The sequence below is a fragment of the Leptinotarsa decemlineata genome, unplaced genomic scaffold (assembly GCF_025532065.1).
Source record: "Leptinotarsa decemlineata unplaced genomic scaffold, Ldec_3_MD MMD2_tig00000010_RagTag_RagTag, whole genome shotgun sequence".
NCBI lineage: Eukaryota > Metazoa > Arthropoda > Insecta > Coleoptera > Chrysomelidae > Leptinotarsa > Leptinotarsa decemlineata.
Window position 1 is genome coordinate 13,829,444 of NW_027412538.1, and position 22,273 is coordinate 13,851,716.

At 34.4% G+C, this 22,273-nt stretch overlaps 2 protein-coding genes and 1 long non-coding RNA gene across 12 annotated transcripts; 1 reads left to right on the top strand and 2 right to left on the bottom strand.

Moving 5' to 3' along the window:
- Position 1: 1 nt before the first annotated feature.
- On the bottom strand, positions 2-9,640 carry LOC111515758 (glyoxylate reductase/hydroxypyruvate reductase). 8 transcript variants are annotated; one of them, XM_023171956.2, is made up of 7 exons: positions 9,485-9,640; positions 5,700-5,813; positions 5,225-5,346; positions 3,863-4,052; positions 3,231-3,394; positions 1,800-2,090; positions 2-244 (listed from the first exon to the last, which is right to left on the bottom strand). In XM_023171956.2, the coding sequence occupies exons 2-7, from the start codon at positions 5,771-5,773 to the stop codon at positions 126-128; spliced, it is 960 nt and encodes a 319-aa protein (XP_023027724.2). In that variant the 5' UTR covers positions 5,774-5,813; positions 9,485-9,640; the 3' UTR covers positions 2-125. The 8 variants fall into 8 exon arrangements, with proteins under 8 accessions (XP_023027724.2, XP_023027725.2, XP_023027727.2 ...); XM_023171957.2 differs by having other exon boundaries at positions 5,700-5,838; positions 9,485-9,627; XM_023171959.2 differs by lacking the exon at positions 9,485-9,640 and adding an exon at positions 8,865-9,050.
- On the top strand, positions 9,243-15,432 carry LOC141480841 (uncharacterized). The gene is made up of 2 exons (XR_012464592.1): positions 9,243-9,463; positions 14,437-15,432. It is a non-coding gene; the product is annotated as an uncharacterized lncRNA (long non-coding RNA).
- LOC111515759 (lymphocyte-specific helicase) lies at positions 11,158-21,738 on the bottom strand. 3 transcript variants are annotated; one of them, XM_074171539.1, is made up of 11 exons: positions 21,581-21,738; positions 19,970-20,548; positions 19,658-19,773; positions 19,517-19,602; positions 18,582-18,985; positions 17,534-17,693; positions 17,198-17,440; positions 16,705-17,061; positions 15,568-15,804; positions 15,267-15,426; positions 11,158-14,221 (listed from the first exon to the last, which is right to left on the bottom strand). In XM_074171539.1, exons 1-11 carry the CDS (start codon positions 21,583-21,585, stop codon positions 14,037-14,039), a joined length of 2,532 nt encoding a protein of 843 aa, XP_074027640.1. In that variant the 5' UTR covers positions 21,586-21,738; the 3' UTR covers positions 11,158-14,036. The 3 variants fall into 3 exon arrangements, with proteins under 3 accessions (XP_074027640.1, XP_074027641.1, XP_074027642.1); XM_074171540.1 differs by lacking the exon at positions 21,581-21,738 and adding an exon at positions 21,090-21,248; XM_074171541.1 differs by lacking the exon at positions 21,581-21,738 and adding an exon at positions 20,955-21,096.
- Positions 21,739-22,273: the final 535 nt, after the last annotated feature.

The window sequence follows — 22,273 nt, forward strand, 5'->3', positions numbered from 1 at the left end:
ATCATTAACAGACATTTTTATTTGGATTATCTTACCAAATACTCTTGACAAAATAGTTAAGGGTTTCATATCTGTAAACAAGTTGATTCATTGAAGTAGAATATAGTTATCACTGTAATACATGTTTAAACAACTGGTGTAAACATTTCTTCGCCGCCAAGACCCCTCAAAATATTTTGGGCCGTCAAAAGTGACATGGCATCCCTGGTTTGTCTGGTTGCACTTCCCAAATGTGGGAGCAATACTAGAAAAAAATTTAAATGTTTCGATATGTAGTTACTCAAGATAATTCGATGTTCTCAAGCCCTATTTCAAAAAGCTTATTTGTTTGAATTGAAGAGGAAAATCATTTTGCAACTGATATATTACGAAAATTTTGCCTTTCCGGATTCTTAGAAAACAAAATGAATGGGAGGAATATGAATGAAATAACAACAAAAATAAATTAGTAAAAATATGTCAGCCGCAGAGAATTTTTGAAATACGATTTGAGACACGATTCTTGATGAGTGCACAAAATTTAAAATGAACCTATGCGTTTAAAGTTAGTCCAAAGGAGTCGGTTACAAACAAACAAACATACAAGTGAAGCTAATATAAATATAGTTTAAAAAACTCAAAAACACGCTTTTAATGAACATCGAACTAAAAAGTTAGAAATATTTTTTTAAAAGTTTAGATCTTTAAAATCGTGTTTTTTAGTTTTTCAAACTATATTTATTTTTCATTTTTCAATTTCGTATGCAACGAAAGCGTGTTTTTTAGTCTTTTTAATTGCCACTGTGGCACATATGGCATGTCAATAACTTAAAACATACATAGAATATGTTTTTATCCAAACTTTGGGATCAATCAGCCGTATATTGTTTAGAAAAATGACCATTGATATTTTCCGATTCCGGAGAGGGAGCCTGAAAGTCAGCTACCAAGCCCAAGGCAGCAGGCGCACGTGTTAATGAAAAAATAATAATTTTTCAAATGAAGAAATACATGTAAAGTGAGTTCGAATTAAATTAAGGAAGTTACGTACAGCGCCATCTGCCCGCGAATAGACCAAGCAATAATGTCCATAGTTACGTACAGCGCCATCTGCCCGCGAATAGATCAAGAAATATCAATTAGGTTACGTAAAGCGCCATCTGCCCGCGAATAGATCAAGCAATAATGTCCATAGTTACGTACAGCGCCATCTGCCCGCGAATAGATCAAGAAATATCAATTAGGTTACGTAAAGCGCCATCTGCCCGCGAATAGATCAAGCAATAATGTCCATAGTTACATACAGTGCCATCTGCCCGCGAATAGATCAAGAAATATCAAGTAGGTTACGTAAAGCGCCATCTGCCCGCGAATAAATCAAGCAATAATGTCCATAGTTACGTACAGCGCCATCTGCCCGCGAATAGATCAAGAAATATCAAGTAGGTTACGTAAAGCGCCATCTGCCCGCGAATAGATCAACCAATAATGTCGATAATTCTGTCAAATACAGATCCCGAGAAACAAACAAACAAACATGCACAGAGGTGAAGCTAATAAAATAATAATATAAAAAAGCGTGTTAAAAATAGAGATAAAATTGAAATGAGGATAGGAACTTGTTAAAATTTATGTATATGGGACCTATATCAGGCATATCTCATCTCAAACAATTCATTATAAATATTCGAGTTTATATAATCAGTACCAATAAAATTAAATTCTGTTGTCTCAACAAATTATAGACGAGCAACTCGCCTAAATTGAAGTATTTATCTCACTGAATAAATAATCTTAGAAAGATATCAAAGAGTACTCACCGAGATTAGGCAACGTGAGTAATTCGTGATTGGAAGGTAATGGTTCAGGTGTCATTACATCCAAACCAGCAGCAAAAATGGTTTCGTTTCTTAAAGCTTGGATCAAAGCCGGTTGGTCCACTACTTGTCCTCTGCTGATGTTGACGAATACTGCAGTTTTCTTCATTTTCGAAAAGAAGTCCTCGTTACACATGCCTTCCGTTTCATTTGTTAAGGGGACTGCCATTATCACGAAATCACTTTCTCTCGTTAGTGTATCCAAGGATACAAACTTTGCTCCTAATTCTTTCCCTGGACAAACAAAATAGATTATTACGAAATGAATTAATACTTGATATTAGTTATCTTTTTGAATTGGAACTTCGGCACTTCTGTATTATTACTACCCTTCGTTCTATATATAAACGATTTTCATGGGTTTGTCAGAGCTATTAGTACCTATATATCATTAGGCTGACGATACAGTTATACCTGTCTCTCAGTTTCAGTGACATTGCAACTGCTGAAGAAAACAAACATACATCTTCAGACCATATTTAATGTTTCAAGTGCTCGCAACTTCAGCCCACTCGGCTTTAGAAAAGCGAAGATCAGGTGCTTTGATATGCCAAGGTCTTCAATGTTTTTGAAGAAGACCCCATACATTGGCTTATCCTTGTCGATCACCTCGATCAATAATTCAAGTTCGTTAGCCGCTCGACCAGCTGCCCTGAACAGAAATGCTTCAATTCCTGCTCTCTCATGGTCGCGGGCCATGAGTTTACAGGCTTCATCCATTACCATTCTGTCATGTAGACAGTCCAAATTAGAAAATCCAAGGTCTGTGATATTCATTGTGTTATGGATTGATCTGGTGTACCTGGACCTTATAAGTTATCGCTAATGAAGCCCCTGAAATGGCAGGCAAACTTCCACAGTATATGCCATCCATAAGGGATACCATAGATAAAAAAACCTCTTCTGCCTTCTACTGGTAGACATTGAATAAACCAGATAAACAATAAAATTAACAAGAAGTACCGCAGGAAAAAAAATTCGTCAAGAGGCGTATCTGTAGAAGATGCAAAAAAGAAACTCAGAGAGAGAGAGAGAGAGACAAGTATCCATCCACAGAAAAAATAAGAATGACAAGAACAAAGTGATCTGTACACTGAGTGAGAGCTAGTAGCCTGAATATAGCAGTTATCTTCCATCCTGAACTCGCTCTGAGCAAAAAGTTAAGAATGCGTTTCATTGGGAGGAATTTCCTCATGGGGGTAGAGAACTGGCTCCTCATCAAGAAAAAACGGTAATAATTGGTAGTTTCTACATTGTAAACACCTGCATTCAACTTGAATTGTGAAAAATTGTAAGTGGGGGTTTGCAAGTGCCTCTGAATAAATTAATGTTTCAATACTGTTTCTGAATTTCTGAAAGAGTGAGTTTCCTTACCTTCTGGTTTTTCCCGGTGGCCAGTATAAAGAAACTCTTTCACATCGAATCCTTTCAATCTCCTCACAATTGTTTGTCCTATACCTCCTAATCCTACGATTCCAACTGTAGAATTAACTATATCTTTTCCCAGCATCCATTCTGAATGAGATTTCCATTGGTCACTGTAATTCGAAATATGTATCAAATGTAATTAATTCAAGAACAACGGTAGTGGAAAAGATATTCTGGTATTCTATGAAAATTTATGAAAAAAGAGATCCCTTAAAAATTGTGAAAAATTATATTGACAAAATAAATTCGAATAAAGTGAACTTTGAACAGAACTTATTTATAGATCAATTTTTGGACTGAAAACTATTTGTATTCAAAGCCTCACCGTCACTTAGTGTTGTCAGATGCCCACAAAGTATGGTCAGGTGCCACATAACACATAAGTTTGGCATTTCTCACCATAATCTTCCACAAAACACTATGTTATTTTATAAGCGATCTGATCTCTTTGTGCCTCTCTAAACATCTAACTTGCAAGCGTCTTCAACATTCGGACTTAGCAAAGTTTTTTAAAATGTGAATGTCTCACCTTTCAACATGCGGAATTGAAAAAAATAATGGTTATCAGAAACACTCACTTTTCAATTTTCAATCTTCCTTCGTGAAGCCTTCTAGAAGCTGCTAGAGAGAGAAGAACTGCCACATCAGCCACGGCATCGTTCAACACGTTCGGGGTATTTCCCAGTTTAATACCACGTTTTCTCAGTTCCTCTAAATCTATGTGATTGTAACCAGCAGACATTGTGCCGATAACTTTCATTTGGCTCCCTGTAAAATAGATAATCAACGAAATGTTGAAGGTATTTTCTCTATATTCCATTTTTAATTTCATCCCTTCATCCCTTCAATCAAATCAGAAAAAATACAAGACATTCGTGAGTGGATAATTTTAAAACACACTTCATAAAAGGTAAGAATATTCCTCTATAATTTTGAGAAATCTACTCTATCAGAAAACCATGTACCACGTAAATGCGTAAAAAATTGGATAAAACAAGAAAGCTCTGACCACATGATCATGCCAAGTTTCAATATCAATTACCGAAAGCTGCAGGAAGGCAGAATACGATTTCTTATTCGTAGGTATATATCGAAACCAATCAGTAGTAATATTTGTATTTGTGTTGTTCGGGGTGTATTCAGTTGAACCTCGAAGCGATGGGCAGCTGTGTTTTGCCGCGTACTTGTAAGAAACAAAATCAGAGCCATTCAGTTGTTTCTGTGGCAAGGAATTAGTAGTTAAGAACAAACATATAGTTTTCTGGGGCTAATATTTCTAGTGAAAAACAAATTCGAAACCTACTTTGGTTAAACTGAATTTTGAATAGAGTCAAGTATGATCAAAGATGTAACTCTGTAGAAACTCTTTACCGGTTTTGTTGGTCGTGTTTTGGAGGTTTTTTGTCTGACGTTTCGTCTGCGACTGTGGTAGTCATCAACAAAGGTGACAAGGCGAAGGACAAATTGAGCTACAGAAACATAGGATATTTTTCAGAGTAGATGTGAACCCTAAAAACTCTTTCAACCGAAGTGGTCGACCTACAGAAATCCTGGGCTAGGATTTGAGAATCCAGATGGAGACTGCCCCATCACAAACGGTGCGTAGGAAGGCATATGAACTCAGCATCAGCTCTCATGCGGTTTTTGGTGGTTTGAAACGTATTGGAAAGGTAAAAAAACTCGAAAAGTGGTGCCCCACGATTCGAACGATCGGAAGAAATTGTCACGTTTCGAGTTCTGTTCTTCTTTGCGACCCTTTTTTGGATCGGATCATCACGTGTGTTGAGAAGTGGATCCTATACGACAACACGAGACGTTCAGGACATTGGTTGGACACCGATGAGCTACCGAGGCACCAAATTGGTTCAATCTACACCTCCATCAATGTACATGATATTTTTTTCAAACCAATAGCTACTTAAAGTGAAACCAAATCTTACCAGCAGAATCCAGAACGTCTTTGTCCAACTTCAAATGTGATGCCCAGAATAATGCATCTACTCCCTTCACTTTCTTTAAGATATCTTCTTTGGACTCATTTTCGACTTTCGTAAGTTGCACCCTACAAAAAATGTTATTTCCAGTAAATATATCTTCTGGGAATTCTTTAAATATTTACAGAGGAGCCAATCAATTTGTTTTTCATTGTCAGTCAACGGACGATAATTTTTTATTTTTTGCTTCAGATTTCTAGATTGATAGTTCAAAATGTTGCTTCCAAATTGAGTGAATATGTTTGAGAATGAAGATTGATTTAATGCATATGTCAGTAATGACATATGCACTCAACGCACTCATTGAGTAATGAGGATTCTCATTACTTTCCATGGACTTTGAGGAGGTAGTATCTTGAACTCCAGCAACGATAAAAAGGCACTCTCAACTAATCCTGCAATATGCAATATTCGTACTCACCCTTTTTCGACTAAGAGATCCAAACCCGCTCGTGGGACCGAAGGACCAGCAACAAAAACTTTCGGGGAATTCATGACGTTAGTCTGACGTGCTTTTGCAACTGCGCTCGCAAAACTAATAACGAAAAATAGATGTAAACCTAGAATTATACGATACATTGTGCGGAATCTTTATCTTATCTTCAATTAAAGTCAAGTATTATACAATTCAATGGGTTATCACGTATACCATGCGGTTTGGTGACTATACGTTTATGGTTAAGCTGATCAACTGTGTTCTTTCTTATGTTGCTATTCACTTATGTAGCTCACACTCACTTCGAGGTGTTATTATAAAAGCATTACTTTTCCACAATTATGAAGACTGATTGGTTTTAACAGCGGAAACGGAATGTGGTTGTGATTGTGTTAATCTATCACCAATGTCAATGACAGAAGCACATACTTCTATAATGATGAATGTATTTGGCATCTGTGGTGCAGTATCTCCGTTTAGCATGTAATTTGACATGATGCTTGGCCTAGAAGCCCCCCCACTTTGGCGACTAATGACCGTATTCTCGGTATACCATGAAAAGCTTCATTAAGCTTGGTTTCTTTTACGAACTGCACTTAACGATAGAATCTCAAGAAATAATTAAAAAACACCCCCTGTGTGTGAGAGAAAAACCTAAGACACATTATTATTATAAGAACGATATCACGACTTCAAATCACTTCAACAATACTCGCAAGGTCAAATATTCATTACGAATAAATATAAGAAATCGTAATTGAACAGAACAGATGCAATAAATTCATAAAAGAAGGTACTCACATCTTAATTTAATATCTTTATCTGTTTGTTGAGATTTGAGAACCATGTTTGTATTATTTTCTCGGTTGGAGTCGTGAAAATTATTATCGTAGGCTTGAAACACTACTCGCAATGAGAGAAAAGAAAAAAAATGTACATTTTTCATTCAGAGACAAAGAAGCGGTTCACCTTCATTTGAATATATGGAAAGTATTGCGTAAACATGCGTAAGGAAATGTGAGGCGAGGTCATATAAGCATTATGTGTAAATATTTCTTAGCGAAAGTGAAAATTTTAGAATACCATTTATTGTTTTGGACATTCGTATTGGAAGTTACAAATTTGATATCAGCTACTGTTCCATAATGATAATAATAATAATAATAATAATAGTAATAAGTTCCGGGAGAAACTTTCTCGCTTCTTCAAACAGCCTCATCATATTAGACAATGGAAGTCCGAACTAATGAAATGCTTGCCATTTCAATCTTAATCTACTCGTTTGGTAGACTCAACTCGACGTGAAGACCCGAAAAATGATGCATTTCCTTAAAAATGTGCATCCCAAATCGTCCGTTCCGCGGTTATACTTCCCCCGACAACAAGGAGACCGCAGACTTTTGGGTTTGGAATGTCTACATGACAGAATGGTACTGTATGGAGCCTGTGGAGTCATCAGTTCGGATTCCATTACCTATATGGTCCGCGACCATGAGAGAGCAGAAAATGGAGCTTTTCTTTTTAGGGCAGCTGAAACCAATCGGACAACTGTACAAAATGTCATAAACACACAGAAACAATAGAGCATATAACAAACGGAAGTAAACTTTTAGCTGAAACAGACTACACAGAAAGACAGCATCGCATCATGTATATCAGGAAATAGCAATAAATCACAATCTAATAACAAAAAACCAACCTTATCACAAATACGACTCACAGAATATAGACAGAAAAATAACACAGAAGTCCGAATATTGCATACACACTTAATTTGGGTGTGTATGAATTTCACTAGTTCGGACTTCCATTGTCTATCATCACGAAACATTGTCAATCACCTTCAAACAAACGTTGAGTGTGTATGTTGCGAAATTACAAGTCTAATGTGAATTTTTTTGTTACCCAATAGCAACGAAATATATTCTTAGTGAACCACTTGCTCAAACTATAATTGACTATAATGAGTAGCTTCAAATAACCTTAGTAGATTTTAAAAGTTGGTGAATCAACGGAGACGGCAAAACGGTAATCAGAAAAGCTAATCCGGCCCTGTGAATATAATCACTTTTCGATATATATCTGAGGACAAAAATCAGGGAACCAATTGAAAGTTATAAAGAGTAAAAGGAAAGCTGAGAAAATGTGATTATAATACATCTCTATGACTGTGATTGAAACAGTTAGAAGTTTTGGAATGCTTATATTGTTACATATTACTCACACTGAGGCAATCTTGTTAAATGGTTTGAAATCCATTTCGTGAACAATTCATCAACACCTATTTTTCTGAAAATTTATTGATTTCCAATATTGGAACAAATGAATACACTGGAAATTACTGGTGTAGGTATACCCTATAAGCCAACAACAAAACCTGCAATTAGTGTATTTATATCTATTCTGGCTGATAATAATAATTTTTGTGAGTCAATGGTAGTTGCATTCCGCGTGGAATAGAAATAATGAAAATGCAACCCATGAAAAATTGTTATAAGTTTGTTAAAATTATGTTTGTCCAGGCAGGTTTTATAATTTGTAATTAAATAATATTCACAAAATTCCCATTTAGATTAACTCACATTTATGTTACGGGATTTTATTTTTTTTTCTATTCGAATTCTATACGACTATTCTGTAATGATTGGAAAAACATTCAGATTTTATTCGTTTTTTCATAAATATAGAATCATAGTAGAATCATGTCAGATATTGAAAGTCCGAACTAATGAAATTCACCTTGAAACATTGTCAACCAATTTCAAACAAACGTTAATATTGTGTAGGTATATTCGTACATAGTATTAATACATGAGAAAATTTAAATCTCAAAACAACCTCCTGTATTTGTGTACAGTCAAGATTTCTGTCGTTTTAAGGCAGTGTGATTGAGGTTAGAGTGTAGAAATCATATAATCAAAATAACATTTCAGCAGAGTGTATGATTGCATAGGAGAGTAAATCTCATCCGTTTTCAGATCTCTTTTCTCTGTGCTTATCCGATTCATTTTGGGATATCTTTAAATATAAAGTAAATGTCAATAAGATATCATTGAGAGAACTTAAAATGAATATCCTGAATATTTTCGTCCTACTTTACAGCATTTGTGTTGTTTTGTAATATATTTCGTTGGAAATATCATTACTTACCTACGTTTATCCGCTCTAAAAATTATGCAATTTGTTTTTTATGTCGCCACGAGTTTATTGGTATGAAAATACTGCCCAGAGAAGCCATGCTTGTCCAAATTTCGCAAATTTTCTCAATAAAAATAGTTGCCTCAAATGTCGCAAATATAATTTTATTCAGAATTGGATAATTCACGAAATCATCAAAAACATCAATTTAGATACATGCAGTGCCCTCTCTGCTTATGTGAAACAATTAAACATGCATTGTTGCATGTATATTGTTTGACAGAAACAACGTTGCCGTGAATAGTTAAGAGATACTGTCACCGTCTAAGCTGTCACGAGCCTTAGAATACGATCTATGTGATCTGCTTTCACAAACGAACAAATCTCTACTCTTGGTGCGTACCTGTTCACAGTACGAAAATGTTTTAATTTTTTGTCATTTCTTTATTTTTTGTTTAAATAAATTAAAAAAAGCCTAAAAGCATGAACTACCAAGGGATGTGAAGATATGGTTTTCAAGTGAAATTGAATGTATCAGAGTTTGAATATTTCATATTTATTAGATCAATATGGCTTTAATGATAATAACTAAATATCAGCTTATCTATAAGGTAAATTTGGAATACTCTCACCTTTAAATTTTTCCTAAATAGAGGCAACCTCCATTTATATATGTTGCACGATCAGTGACCTACATTAGAACTAAAAAATTCACGTGATTGATATATTTACAAACACAATTATAAGGAAGGAACAAAATGGTTCTTTTATCAACTTCATTTCATGTTGCATAATGCAGAGGCGTACTCAGGCTGCGGACCCTCAACTTGAATTCCAAATAGTAAAGAGTATTTTTTGGTATATACTTGAGAAATCTATCTACCATTGTGATAAATCGAAAGTACTGCCAATCTCTCCACGATTCTTAAAGTCAATATCAATTCATGTTCAATAAAATCATTAAGGGTACTAGACCACTGGTGCCTTATGTCACAAGCAGATAGGAGGACAAGAACATTCGACAATCCTAACAAATTGAAAGGTTAATTAAGTTATTTGTTTAAAATTAATAAGTAATTGATGAGTGGAGCAGATAAAATACCGATTTTTTTAACTTCAATATGATACTGGTTTCCGTAAATCTACAAAAATAACAGCAGTATAAATGCAGAATGAAGCATCGTTAGCTCATTGCGACCTTCAAACAGTAATTTATGACCTAAACACATGATTTTATTCTCAGTTTTCTGTACACTTTGTCCTCTCAATTGCTGACATTGGAGACATTACTGAATCTAGTGATAATGTTTAATAAAACAATTTTTTGATAAAAATGTACAAAATGAAACATTGGATAATTCTGATGATTTTCCTTTAGTTCTAAAGATTAACCTTGAACTTTGTTAAGTGTTAAATTCCTTTTTCATCCTGAAGGCCCATTCAGGAGTTATTAGGAACCCATTGAACAGTCATTTCTGAGAGATGAAATCTCTGGAACCTTCCTTCGCACATCTCCAAGCCATTATGTTCAAACTGATGTTGGAGTATGCATTTGCAAAATAAACGTTTAGTAAACCAAACCTATCCAATGTTTTTACTATTTGATTGAATAATAAGCCAATTTAAGTTTACTGCACACTTTTTGTGTTAGATTAATTCAGGTGAGATTTTCATCTGAAATAGTTCCTAGAAAATTTACTTCTTTGGATATTTTGATGTCATTCAAAGTGAATTATATTACAACAGATGATTTCACCAATCACTAAAGTCGTCAATAATTAAATTTACTTCCACCGATAACTCATTCTTGATTCTCCCAGAAACATTGATTGTAGTATCATGTGACAATCTGATATTAATTCAGGCAAGTCATTGATAAGAATCAAGAATGACAATGGACTCAAAACAGATCCTTGTGGAACACCTAGTTTACCATCATTAGGAATTGATGTAATTCTACTAGATCTAACCACCAAACTATGGTTTTCCATGTATGATTCCATTCAACACAACACATTATTGGGAATGTCCATTACTAGTAAGTTTTTTAAGAAAAATGGATAGAAACAATGTCGAATGTTTTTTTAGGTCCAATAAAAGTTAAAAACGAGGTTGTTATTATCCAAAATCACACGTTGTTAGAAAGTTGTTTAAATGTTAAACTGTCGTATTGACCTCTCGCTCTCCAACACCCTCTAACGGCCCCGCCTATAGTGACCATCATTGAAAACACTTTTCAATAGATCAACAGTGAAGTCTTATCATTGGCATTCATAAGGATAACTTGCAAAAATAAAGTCACATAAAAAAGTAAAAAAATAATTTATTAAATTTCATCTTAAATTTATTCAACAGTGTAAAAAACGGGTAATATGACTACAACCTAAAACAAGCTCCTAATCTAAGTATGTTGTGATTCACTCAGCATCACACTTGTATCACATTCGAGATTTTTTTTTTTTAACAATATTGAATATTTGAAACATCAAATCCGAATTTAAAAATCCAACTGAACCAAGATTAAATTTACAATCAAGATGTTCTTAAATACCAGATGTCTACTAAAAACCAGCATGTAATCATAGAACAGAGAATAAATTTCTCCAATGGTAAAAACTTTCATAATATTTCAAATTTCTTCGCTGTCTATCAAAAAAGTTATCCAACAGAGAAAAATCTGATATCTTTCCACTCGTAAAATCTAAAATTCGTATGAATCCGGTTATTTGTCAAATATGTTCTCACTGTGTCTTGACAGTTAACCATCCTACTGATTTTTAATTGTCGATCGACTACATAGATGTCAATATAATAACAAATTACTGTGTGAAAGATATTTTCCGGAATTTTCGGCCGTAGTCTGCAGGTTTTCATGACTAACGTTTCGTCTACTACTGCGGTATATATTATCAAAGGCGATGATGTCGAAGTGCTTGAGTTGTTCTTCCCAAGAAATTACGGAGTCAAATGCTAACCTATCATTTGATAATGACGCAGTCGTAGACGAAACGTCAGGCATAAACACCTGCAGATTACGGCCAAAAAACTCGAAAAACGGCTCCTTCAAACAGTTATCTATGGGCGTGAAAGTTCACATTTTTGGACAACAAATAAGTTGAAATATCCTGGGTTATTTGATATGTTAACTTTCACTTCTAACGCACTGTTTGGAACCTCTGGTGTAGTAATGAATATTAGTGGAGTCTTATCCCAGCACCAAACCGTTATTTCAACACCTCGACACGTGTTTGGATCACCAAGTGATCATCTTCAAGAGGAAGATCAAACTGAGGAAGATTATCACTTGGTGATCACTTTAATCTTCCTCTTGAAGATGATCACTTGGTGATCGAAACACGTGTTGAGGTATTGAAATAACGGTTTGGTGTTGAGATAAGACTCCAGTAATATTCATGTTAACTTTCAGTTTGAACCATGAATGTAGCATAGTTTTTGTAACTATTAAACTTTTAGAAATAATTCTTTTGAATCACACCATACCCAAAAGCTTTGCTGGAGATACTAATTAATGAAAACAATTGTGTAACAGCCAACTAGCGATAACTTCAAAAGTATATAAAACTACTGTAAAAAATAGTTATATTATGACACTTCAAATGGCAGGTACATTTTTTTTCTTCTTCATTTCAGCTCAAATTGTTACAGCAGACATTTGTATGCACTGTTCAAACTAATCAAAGGTAAAAAATTGACATGGTGACCACGTGCACGTGAGCACATAGTGAACAACAATTTATAAGTTAATAACAACAATTTTTTCTTCAAAACTCTTGGCTGTTTCATTACTGGGAATGAAGAAATGATTTATTGATTAAAAAATTATAAGAAAGTTGAAATAACGTCCAATAATAAATTAGGAGAATATAAAATGCTGGTTGAAGCAAAATTTGAAAATATAATAGAACTGATTGATACTTGATGAAAATCCATTATTAAATATTATTGAAATACTTCAATGTGAAGTTTCCACTTGAAAGTTTATAAAACCGCGACATGGGTTTCGCTACACAACAGCATCTTCAGGAGTCACAATACTGAAGATGCTATCGTATAGCGAAACACGTGTCGCGGTTTTGTAAACATTCAAGTGGAAATCTCTCATTGAAGTGTTGAAAATTAATATATCTGAAATGAGTCACAAAACCAATGACAAATAAAATTCAAGTCCATGATTCCTGAGGCTATGTTCAATGCTATGTTGGCACCACTGAGGCGAGGATAATCCCTCGTTGATAAGCCTTATTAAGGCCCTTGCGATGTAAGCCAGCATAGGGAGAATCCTACGGTGTATGAAATGTCAGGAATAACCCACAGGGAGTACTGGCAAGACTCCATTGGTCGTCAATGCCGCATCAACCCACGAATACATCGAACGGGCATGCAGGTGCTGTGGAAAAGCCACATGCAAATGTGGCCCACGGCGGGCGAAAATATGAATTCTCGCCTACTGTACTCTCAACAAAAGTTTTCGTGAAGAAAATCCTGAGCAGAGTAATGTTTAGCTAAGAATGGTTGAAAGCTCAACACTATTACAGATATCAGGATGTCAATTCTTGACTCTTGGCATTGAGAATATGTGCTTAAAATTCCAAATTCAAATCACTGCTATACATGAATGACACTGTTATTAGAACGTGGCACTAAGATCGTTTATGTCTCATACATAGGTATAGCGGTGAATCGGCACAGTGGTAATGAGCCCCTCACAATCGAAAGATCAAGGCAATTTATCTAGTTGAAGTTTGGATGATACTGCAACGTTACATGGCTGACGGACTGCGAATAGCTTTGATGAAATTATGATTATTTCACTGTGTAACTTATAAATGTAAAAGTAATTGAGTTTGTAAATAATTAGATTTGTAAAAAAATTTACCAAAACCTACGAATTTATCCACTCATTTCTTCATACCCATGTTCACGAAAGCCATTCTCAAATAACCAAGACTGTTTTCATAGCATAGACCAACTTTCTCTAAAACTTTCGGAATGTCAATTTTTCACAATACAGTTTCTAAAACTTCAAAAAAAAGTAATTTTCACAATACTGCAACAGGTCACATTCACATACATTGATCAAAAATAAAATCTTAAAGTATACTTATAAAAATGGTAACACTGAATAAGTTCCTGAGATTCAAAAGGACAAAAGCCTGATCCTATCTAGCTAGATTTTTTCGACTTCATCATCTCGTACAGCTCAGATCTGTCGAGTAGCTTATCTAGTTCTACGTTTGAGTAACCCAATCCCTCAAATGTATCACTTTCGTTTTTCAAGAGCTGCTGAAGTTCTTTAAGTTCGCTCTCAGCTTTGTTCTTGTCGTCTGCTTTCAACTTCCTGAATTTTCCTAAAAAAAGGTAAACAATTGTTTTCAATAATGAAAAGTAGTGTATATGGAATTTAATACACTGAAACATAAATCGCGAGCAGGTTGACTGAAAAAATTCACAAGTTACTTTTTCTCAAACATTATAACCGTTTGTTTAATGAAATAAGATCAATTGACAGTATGAAGCCTCTAGAATATACAGACGTCGAATTGACTTCTTTTTTTTCCTGGAGTGCCTGTTGGATACTGATAATTCACTCATCTGTTTAATAAACTGTCCAGTACAACAGAAGATAAAGCAACTGCGGGAGATGTAGATGTAGTTGAGAAGGCTAGCAATAGATTAGTAAATACTTAGCATTACTTTGGAGCAACTGGCTGTAAAATTGAAAAACAGAATAGGTGTGTTACTCCAAAACATCGGATGTCCGCCATTGAAGGTGACAGTGTTTTATGTAAGTGAAATTTTACCTCTTTCATATACAAGGTCTGCTCAAAAAATAGGGTGAATTTAATTCACAAACTTCGTTTCAAGATACTTTCAGAGATATTGAACAGATTGCTTGAATTTCATTAGAATTAGATACAATTCTGGATAATGGTGAGTATTTCCCATAATTTCATCTATGGAAATCAATTGCAAACGTCTGAGTATTTCGAGTTACTCTGGCCGGAACATGTAGACCAATTATTGACAAGAGATATGGATAATCAACGTGATACTTCAAAATCTTATGTAGAAATATGATGTCTGCATAAACTCCATGAGTACTCAGTTTCACTATTTCTGTTACAGTGCGAACTTCTGTCATTGCTTTTCGGTTGAAGGTATATTCAATTTACAAGCAAGATATCTTAGAAACTTATTCTAAGTTGGCTTGGTTCATATATTGGGGACCACACACACGAGCAATACTCCAATATTGATCTAACCAAAGAATAATAAAGGATTCTGATGGAATTAACATTAGTGAATTTTCCAAGAGACCTTGTATATTGCAAAGCACAGAACAAAAATGTCCAATTCTACTAATTTATGAAATAGAAATTTTGTTTGTATTACCGTCTTTGATCACCAGTTTTTCCAGAAGTCTTTTCTGATACCCCAACGTTATAACTTGTTCATCGACAGTATTTCTAGTTATGAGAGTATAAACCATAACAGGTTTTGTTTGTCCTATTCGGTGACAACGGTCTTGAGCTTGAATATCCACTTGTGGATTCTGAAATGTAAACATGACTTAGATAAAAACACCCTCAAAATTTTCAAGTCATAGGTTCTCACACAAAAAACAGTTGAAAGAATCACAACATGTATTTTACAGTAGCTCTCTGGACGTTCATTATATAACTATCAAACTCACCCAGTCTCTGTCGAAAAATATAACGGTATCTGCACCAACTAAATTCAAACCGAGACCTCCTGCTCTTGTAGATATAAGAAAAGCAAACACTTTCGGGTCATCATTGAATTCAGATATGCACTCACTTCGTTTTTCCAACGAGTGACCACCGTCCAGCCTGCAGTAAGTGTGACCACGCATCAACATATAGTCTTCTATCAGATCCAAGGTCATTACCAATGTGCTGAAAATTAGTACCTGAAACACAATGTAGTGTGCAGAAGGAACTACTTGCAATATTTGAAGAATGGGAGAAATCCAACAAAATCAAAATTGCTATTTCAGCTTATAATTTGCTCTATTGCAGGTGAAGATTCCTATTTAAAATTTAAGTAAAAAAGTGGGGACTACCTCAATAAATCAATCAAACTCCTTTGATATCCCTGGATTAAGTTCCTTGTTAAGCTCATAGATGGCGTCTTCGTAAGGGGTGATATCGTCAACCCAACTTACTCAGGCTTGTCCACCTCTAGTTTTCAATAGATCACCTTATCAATATTGCAAAGAAAAAAGTTTTCTAATCATAAATTGTCAAAAAATGTCAGTGACACGACTTGGAATTAATGAGATATTTTCCTTGAGCTGGATTACAAACTCTCTTTTAACATACAAGTTGATGCTTGTTAAAAACTCAACAAGTTATACTTTGCATTCATTACTCTCAAATCAAACTTTGACAGGCACAATTTGATATATTTTTATCATTCATGATAATAAAGAATAAACCACAGCATATGAATGTGATCTCTGATATTCGGGAAGATAACTTGAAGGCAAACAGTTCAAATGTTGCCAAATGTTGCGTGTTTTTACTCAGTAAAGACATACCCTCAGTGCATAACTCTTCAACAGATTTATCACATTCTAAATTAAACCTTTTTTCGTAAATATCGCTTATGTTAATTACTCTCCAAAAATAGTTTATGCTTTTACAATTATTTCTAGAGCTAGTGAAATAACTCCAAATTGACTCCAAATTGACTCCAAATTAACTCCAAATTGACTCCAAATTAACTCCAAATTGAAATAACTCCAAAAATAGTTTATGGTGTTACAATTATTTCTAGAACTAATGAAATAACTATGAAAATCAATTACCTTGTGTCCTTTCTTCTTCAACTTAGCCAGCATTTCATCCAATACTATCATCTTACCACTTTGTAATACCAAATCTTCATCAACCAGCAGTTCTTTCTTCTTGGATTTTGGATCTAGCGGAAAATGTACCAAGTAAGGATGATCAACTATCTTCCTGAACATCATCATGGTATTTTGCATCGTCAGCCTGCTAATGAAAGGGGCACGACTTCTGTCAATTGTTGAGCCAATCAGTTTCTCTTCCTTCTGAATCAATTCCTCGTCATAATCTAAAATGTCATCGTTTTCAGTAGGCACTTCATACGTGAAATTAACCTTTTGAGAACACTTCCGTTTCTTCCTTGGTTGGTCCAGTATCTGGAATGTTATTCAATATATCAGACACGTTCATGTTCAAAACACAATCATTTTTCTTAGCTTTGTCAACAAAATTGAATCTTCAGACTATCAAGTATATTTTCTATTATCGAGTGTTAAATAAAAGACAACTTACATTGTCCACTTGTTCTTCTTCATCATCTTTACCTTGCAATTTAGCTATATTACGCTCAATCACGAAAGAATACATATCTTTCTGCAGTTTTGACATAGGACAGAAAACATTCAATTCTTTCTTAGGCACCATATCTGGCAAAACGTCTTTTTTCAACCGTCTCAGCATAAATGGTTTGAGTACTCTGTGTAACGTTGAAATGATATTGTTTTTCTCTTCTTGTTCTAAAAGTTTATTCTCATCCTGAAATACAACAAAAATTAAAACTGACAGCGTTTTTATTCTTGTAAGTAATATGATTTCTACATAACGGGGGAATTTTCAATAATAACCTACCTGAACATCTTCCAACATTATTAATGAAGCAAATGTGTCCATGTCTTTAAATATATGAGGCATCAGAAAATTTAACAAAGCCCAGAGCTCGGAGATATTATTCTGCAGAGGAGTACCAGTTAGTAGAAGTCTATTCCCAGATGTGAAAGATCTCAGAATTCTACAAATGACACAAACGCAAAGTCAGAAAAAACAACAACAGATAACTATATATGATTGCAAAAATACCATATAAATAAATCAAAGGGTGGGACAAAACTGTAGCAAAACTTGAATCGAGCAGAATTGAATGCAATTTTATATATTTAAAACTCTCATCAATTATATGAATACCAGGATTGATAGTAGACAGGATAGAAGAGGATATATGAAGTAGGTAAGATATATGTAGATAATTTTTAGCCATAATTCGGTAGTACTACTGTGCGTCGACGGTCAAGAAACAACGCAGAAACACCTTCAGATTTAGCTTAAACAACGACAAACACTTCTCTGAAGTGGTCTCAGGGTTGCACTTGTTGTCCGAAGTGAGCAAACACGGCACCCATCAGGCCAACAGCTTTCCCATGCCCACCATTGCATGCAGGATATGACTCACACGGTCTGTTGAAATACCTACTGTCAACGCTCTTTGATTTAGCTGCGGGATTTCCCTTTCAAAAACAAGAATGGAATCACCAACCGATATTGCTCTTTTTCCATCTTTATAAAATCCATAGACAAGTTTGCTTCCAGAGGCGGTCAAAACGAGTTCAATTCGGCTGAAATTTTGACTGTAGCCGCCTACGATAGTGGCGCCATCTGGCGGTAGGGCTAAGTACTTATTGGACCGCCGTTGTAAAATTCAATCCTTGGTTAGTAAAACGGATGTAGACTGAACATTTTTTGTTCTAGTGTATAAAAAGTGACTTTTTCAGATTATTTTTTCGCCGGAGGTTCTAATTTTACTCATCAAGATAAATATTTATACATTTATATCAGTGAACTCAATTTTGTATAATAAATAATGATCGAGAAAAGGTTATCAACAAGATCCAAGAGCACTTACCTTGAAAGTTTAGACTCATGATTTTTCACCCTATGCCCTTCGTCTATGATAATATACTGCCATTCAAAATAACTCATGAATTTTGATTCCATGAGCGGTACTTGATAGGATGTCAGCACCACAGGTTGAGTTCTGAAATTATCAATATAGTACTCCTTCTTCAACTTATTATAGGTTGAAAAACGTTCAGTTTTTGATCCATGAAACACGACAACGGGAACTTTCGGTGCGAACTTTGCAAACTCGGCTTCCCAATTTGGAAGTGTAGAAAGCGGAACCACAATGAGAAACGGTCCTTTGATGTTTCTCTCTAATAAATGGCAGATTAATGCTATTACTTGTATGGTTTTCCCTAAACCCATTTCATCGGCGAGTATTCCATTGACACCGTTATCGAACAGAACCTGAAAATATGTTTTTATTCAATGTCACTGGGCAAACTCAATATACAATTTGGCTATCGACCAAAGTCCTTCTATCCAGATATATAAGCATTTTTTAAGAAATAAAATACTACAAGTGTAAGATTGTAAAGTAGTCCAATAGAAAAACTTGGACTTTACTACCCCCATGTGGCAAGTAGCTGTAGTTGCCTCAGTTGTAATTTTTCTTGTTAACACATAATCTATCAACTGAAACCACAAATGTGCGGCTGGCAGCTCCGTGCATTTGTATTTCTTTTGGTAACCAAGTGTTGCCTGTCCTTGTACTTTGCTGCACCATACTGATGATGGGCCAAGAGTCCAAAACACGTATATTGTTTACCCCTTTCTTGAGTGCTACACTCAATAACCTTCATATATTGGCACACATTTCAAATGATTAAACTTTGTGCACTTATAAAATATGTTTTAATAGTTTTTCACCATATCAACAAAAATTAATACCCAACAACAAAAGGGAAAGATGGAAAAATACCGATATTTCACACTTACTTTCATCCACTGTACTCCATCTATTTGATACTGACGCAAAGTACCTCCCTCGAAAAATCTTGGCTTTTTTATTACATCTGCCAAACCTATAAAAAAGAAAGTTTCTATTGTTGGTGTTCGATCGAATACTTTTATAATTACCATCCCTACTATCTTTTTGTTTGTCACTATCTTTTTGGTTGTCAATATCAACAGCTTCCATCATATCATTGACAGTAGGCTGAAGTTTGTTTCTCTCTTGTAGAGGTTTTATGGTACTGAAAAGTAACAACGGTTTGTTATTGAAAAACTCCTAATATCTGCTTTTACATATTCATTTATTCCAAAGATGCTTTTCGAACAACGCCATATTTTTGTCCCATCAAAGAGGGTTTCCAAAAAGATCTTGCTATTATTTTGAATCTAGAATGATAGTTTTCGAAAGAAAGTAGATTTCTGAAAAAAAAAACTCACGTTTTTTTAGGATCAACAACGATCTTTTCTTTGAAGAAATCCGAGTATTTCTCACTGATGCTCAGCAGGTAAGTCATACCCTTCAAAGCCTTCTTTTTCCTTTTCTCTAGTGCTTTTTCCTCAGCAATTTTCTTAGCTTCCAATTTCATTTGAAGCCTTTCATTGGCTTTGGCTTGATATTCTTCTCTAGCAATTCTTTTCTCTTCTATTAATTTCAATCGTTCTTCTTCGGCAATGGCTTTTTCTTCCATTCTTTTCTGTTTCAACATTTCCATCTTCTCCAGAAGTTCTTGTTTGGCTTTTTGTTTCTCCTCCTTTATTCTTTTTCGTTCTTCTTCAGCTAATCTTTTTTCTTCGGCTTTTCTTTTTCGGTTTTCATCAGCTATTCTTTTTTCTTCCAGTTTGAGCAGACGATGAAATTCTTTCTCACGGAGTTTTTCTTCTTTCGTCATACCGTCTTCAGCTTTTTTTTTGGATTTCACTTGTGAGAGTTTCTTTACTTCCCTCTTTATTTCAAGTGTCTCTATATCTGGATGATTCATGATCATATCATTACTTTCGTCAGATCCTGCCATGTCACTGAAATGTAAAAAATCAAGTTAATAGAGGCAATAGTGCAATAGTGTGCAATTAAATTTTCGCCACCCAGTATTTCCTATATCATTATTAATTATACTTGGCCCAAATAAATGAAATGTTTTAAAATATCAAATAACAAGTTGAGCATCTAATATTTTTTAATATAAGTATAAGTAAAATACAATCACATCAATCAAAAAAGTAGAATATACAAATGTACGATTCAGGAATAAATAAATATTTGGCCCTGAACTGAAAGGCTAACATGAACTGAAGTCATTCAAATGAAATTACGAATATATCCTTGAAATTAAATTTAATGATTTTATAATTTTTCGTGAAAAAAGTGAGAGGTCCAAGGATCTTTTCAATTATCTGTTTCAACGTTTACTTTAACCATCCCAACCTTGTTCTTTTAATTTTTTCAACTAAGGCATAATCGTAGAATTTATCTCATCAGGAACAGTACAAAATTTTCAGAGTTTGTGCTGTTCAGTTACTTTATTCTAGTATAAATGCATCACAAACTTTTTTTACATACAGAAACAAAAAGAATTAGTATCGGAAACAACTATGTCCCCATGGAATTCTGCATTACACATTAATAAAAGAAACTGAAACGTATAATCATTCAAAGTGAAACACTACACTATACTCAACTACTTATACTCAATACAGAGATAAAATATTGTTAAAAAAACTTTAGTGAAAGAATGCAGATAAAAACAATAGAGAATTCCACCTTCCACAATCTGATTAAAAATTGTAATTGAGAACTTCATGAAGTTGTAGGAAGGGCAAAACTTTTTGTTTAAAAAAATTAAGTAATTAGTCTATTAATTTAAAATACAAATAAACCGAATTGTAACTTTCGTAACTCTTTGTTAGCTAGATAAATGTAGTAAGATCACCACCAATTCTTCCCAGTCAAGGTCTGCAGACCCAACTCATAAAGAAACAACATCAATACAAAAATAATTCTATTGAAAAATATCTTTAGTGACAACTAAGTTCAATTACACGTATAGTTACCTCATTGCTGATAGGATAAATTCAATAGGAAATAACAATAAAGAATTAAATATAACAGATAATTAAAATAAATTCGGCACTACTCTCACATTCACGTTTGCCGCCTAATATTTAAAGTGAGGTTAAAAAAGATTATAGAATGTAGAAACGGTTGTCTATAGTTTTCTCTCTCTCTCTCTTTCTCTATTCTTGTATGGCCCCTTGCTTCCTTCTCAGGCGTACCACCACCAATCCTCCTGCTTCATTGTCATTGGGCAGAAGCTTCGGCCGGAGACGCAAGTCTTCTTGTGTTATCTAACCCTGCGTATGTTTTTTTGGTATTCTAATGCTGTGTATCACCTTTATTCTTCTGTGTACTGAGGGGTTCATGACAAATAGCACAAAACATAGGTATAAAAATATATTAGGACATATCGATAATGAGAAACGGAGGTATGCCCCTTTCCCTTTTTATATTTGTATTAAATTTTTTTCATAAATTTGTTCAGAATTTAAATGATTTTTACCACATTGTTGACTGACTTTGGTCACAAAACATAATATTACAGTATACATCCAAGCAATATCGAGTACATTATTGCCGCAAAATTACGCTGCAAAATTCAGGGATAACAAAGAAAATTCTATTATGTATTAAAAAATACAATATTTACAGGTTTTTTTTATAAGAAATTAATGTTTCCCCTCAGTTTG

Excerpts from the sequence above, each read along its gene's own strand:
- LOC111515758 (XM_074171542.1), bottom strand. The coding sequence starts at position 6,660 with ATGAAAAATGTACATTTTTTTTCTTTTCTCTCATTGCGAGTAGTGTTT. Across the intron at positions 5,347-5,699 it reads GATCTCTTAGTCGAAAAAGG|GGTGCAACTTACGAAAGTCG; the intron begins GTGAGTACGAAT and ends CATTTTTTGTAG. Across the intron at positions 3,395-3,862 it reads GGAAGATTGAAAATTGAAAA|TGACCAATGGAAATCTCATT; the intron begins GTGAGTGTTTCT and ends TTCGAATTACAG.
- LOC111515759 (XM_074171539.1), bottom strand. Across the intron at positions 17,441-17,533 it reads TAATGTTGGAAGATGTTCAG|GATGAGAATAAACTTTTAGA; the intron begins GTAGGTTATTAT and ends GTTGTATTTCAG. Across the intron at positions 15,805-16,704 it reads TGAAGAAGAAAGGACACAAG|GTACTAATTTTCAGCACATT; the intron begins GTAATTGATTTT and ends ATTGTGTTTCAG.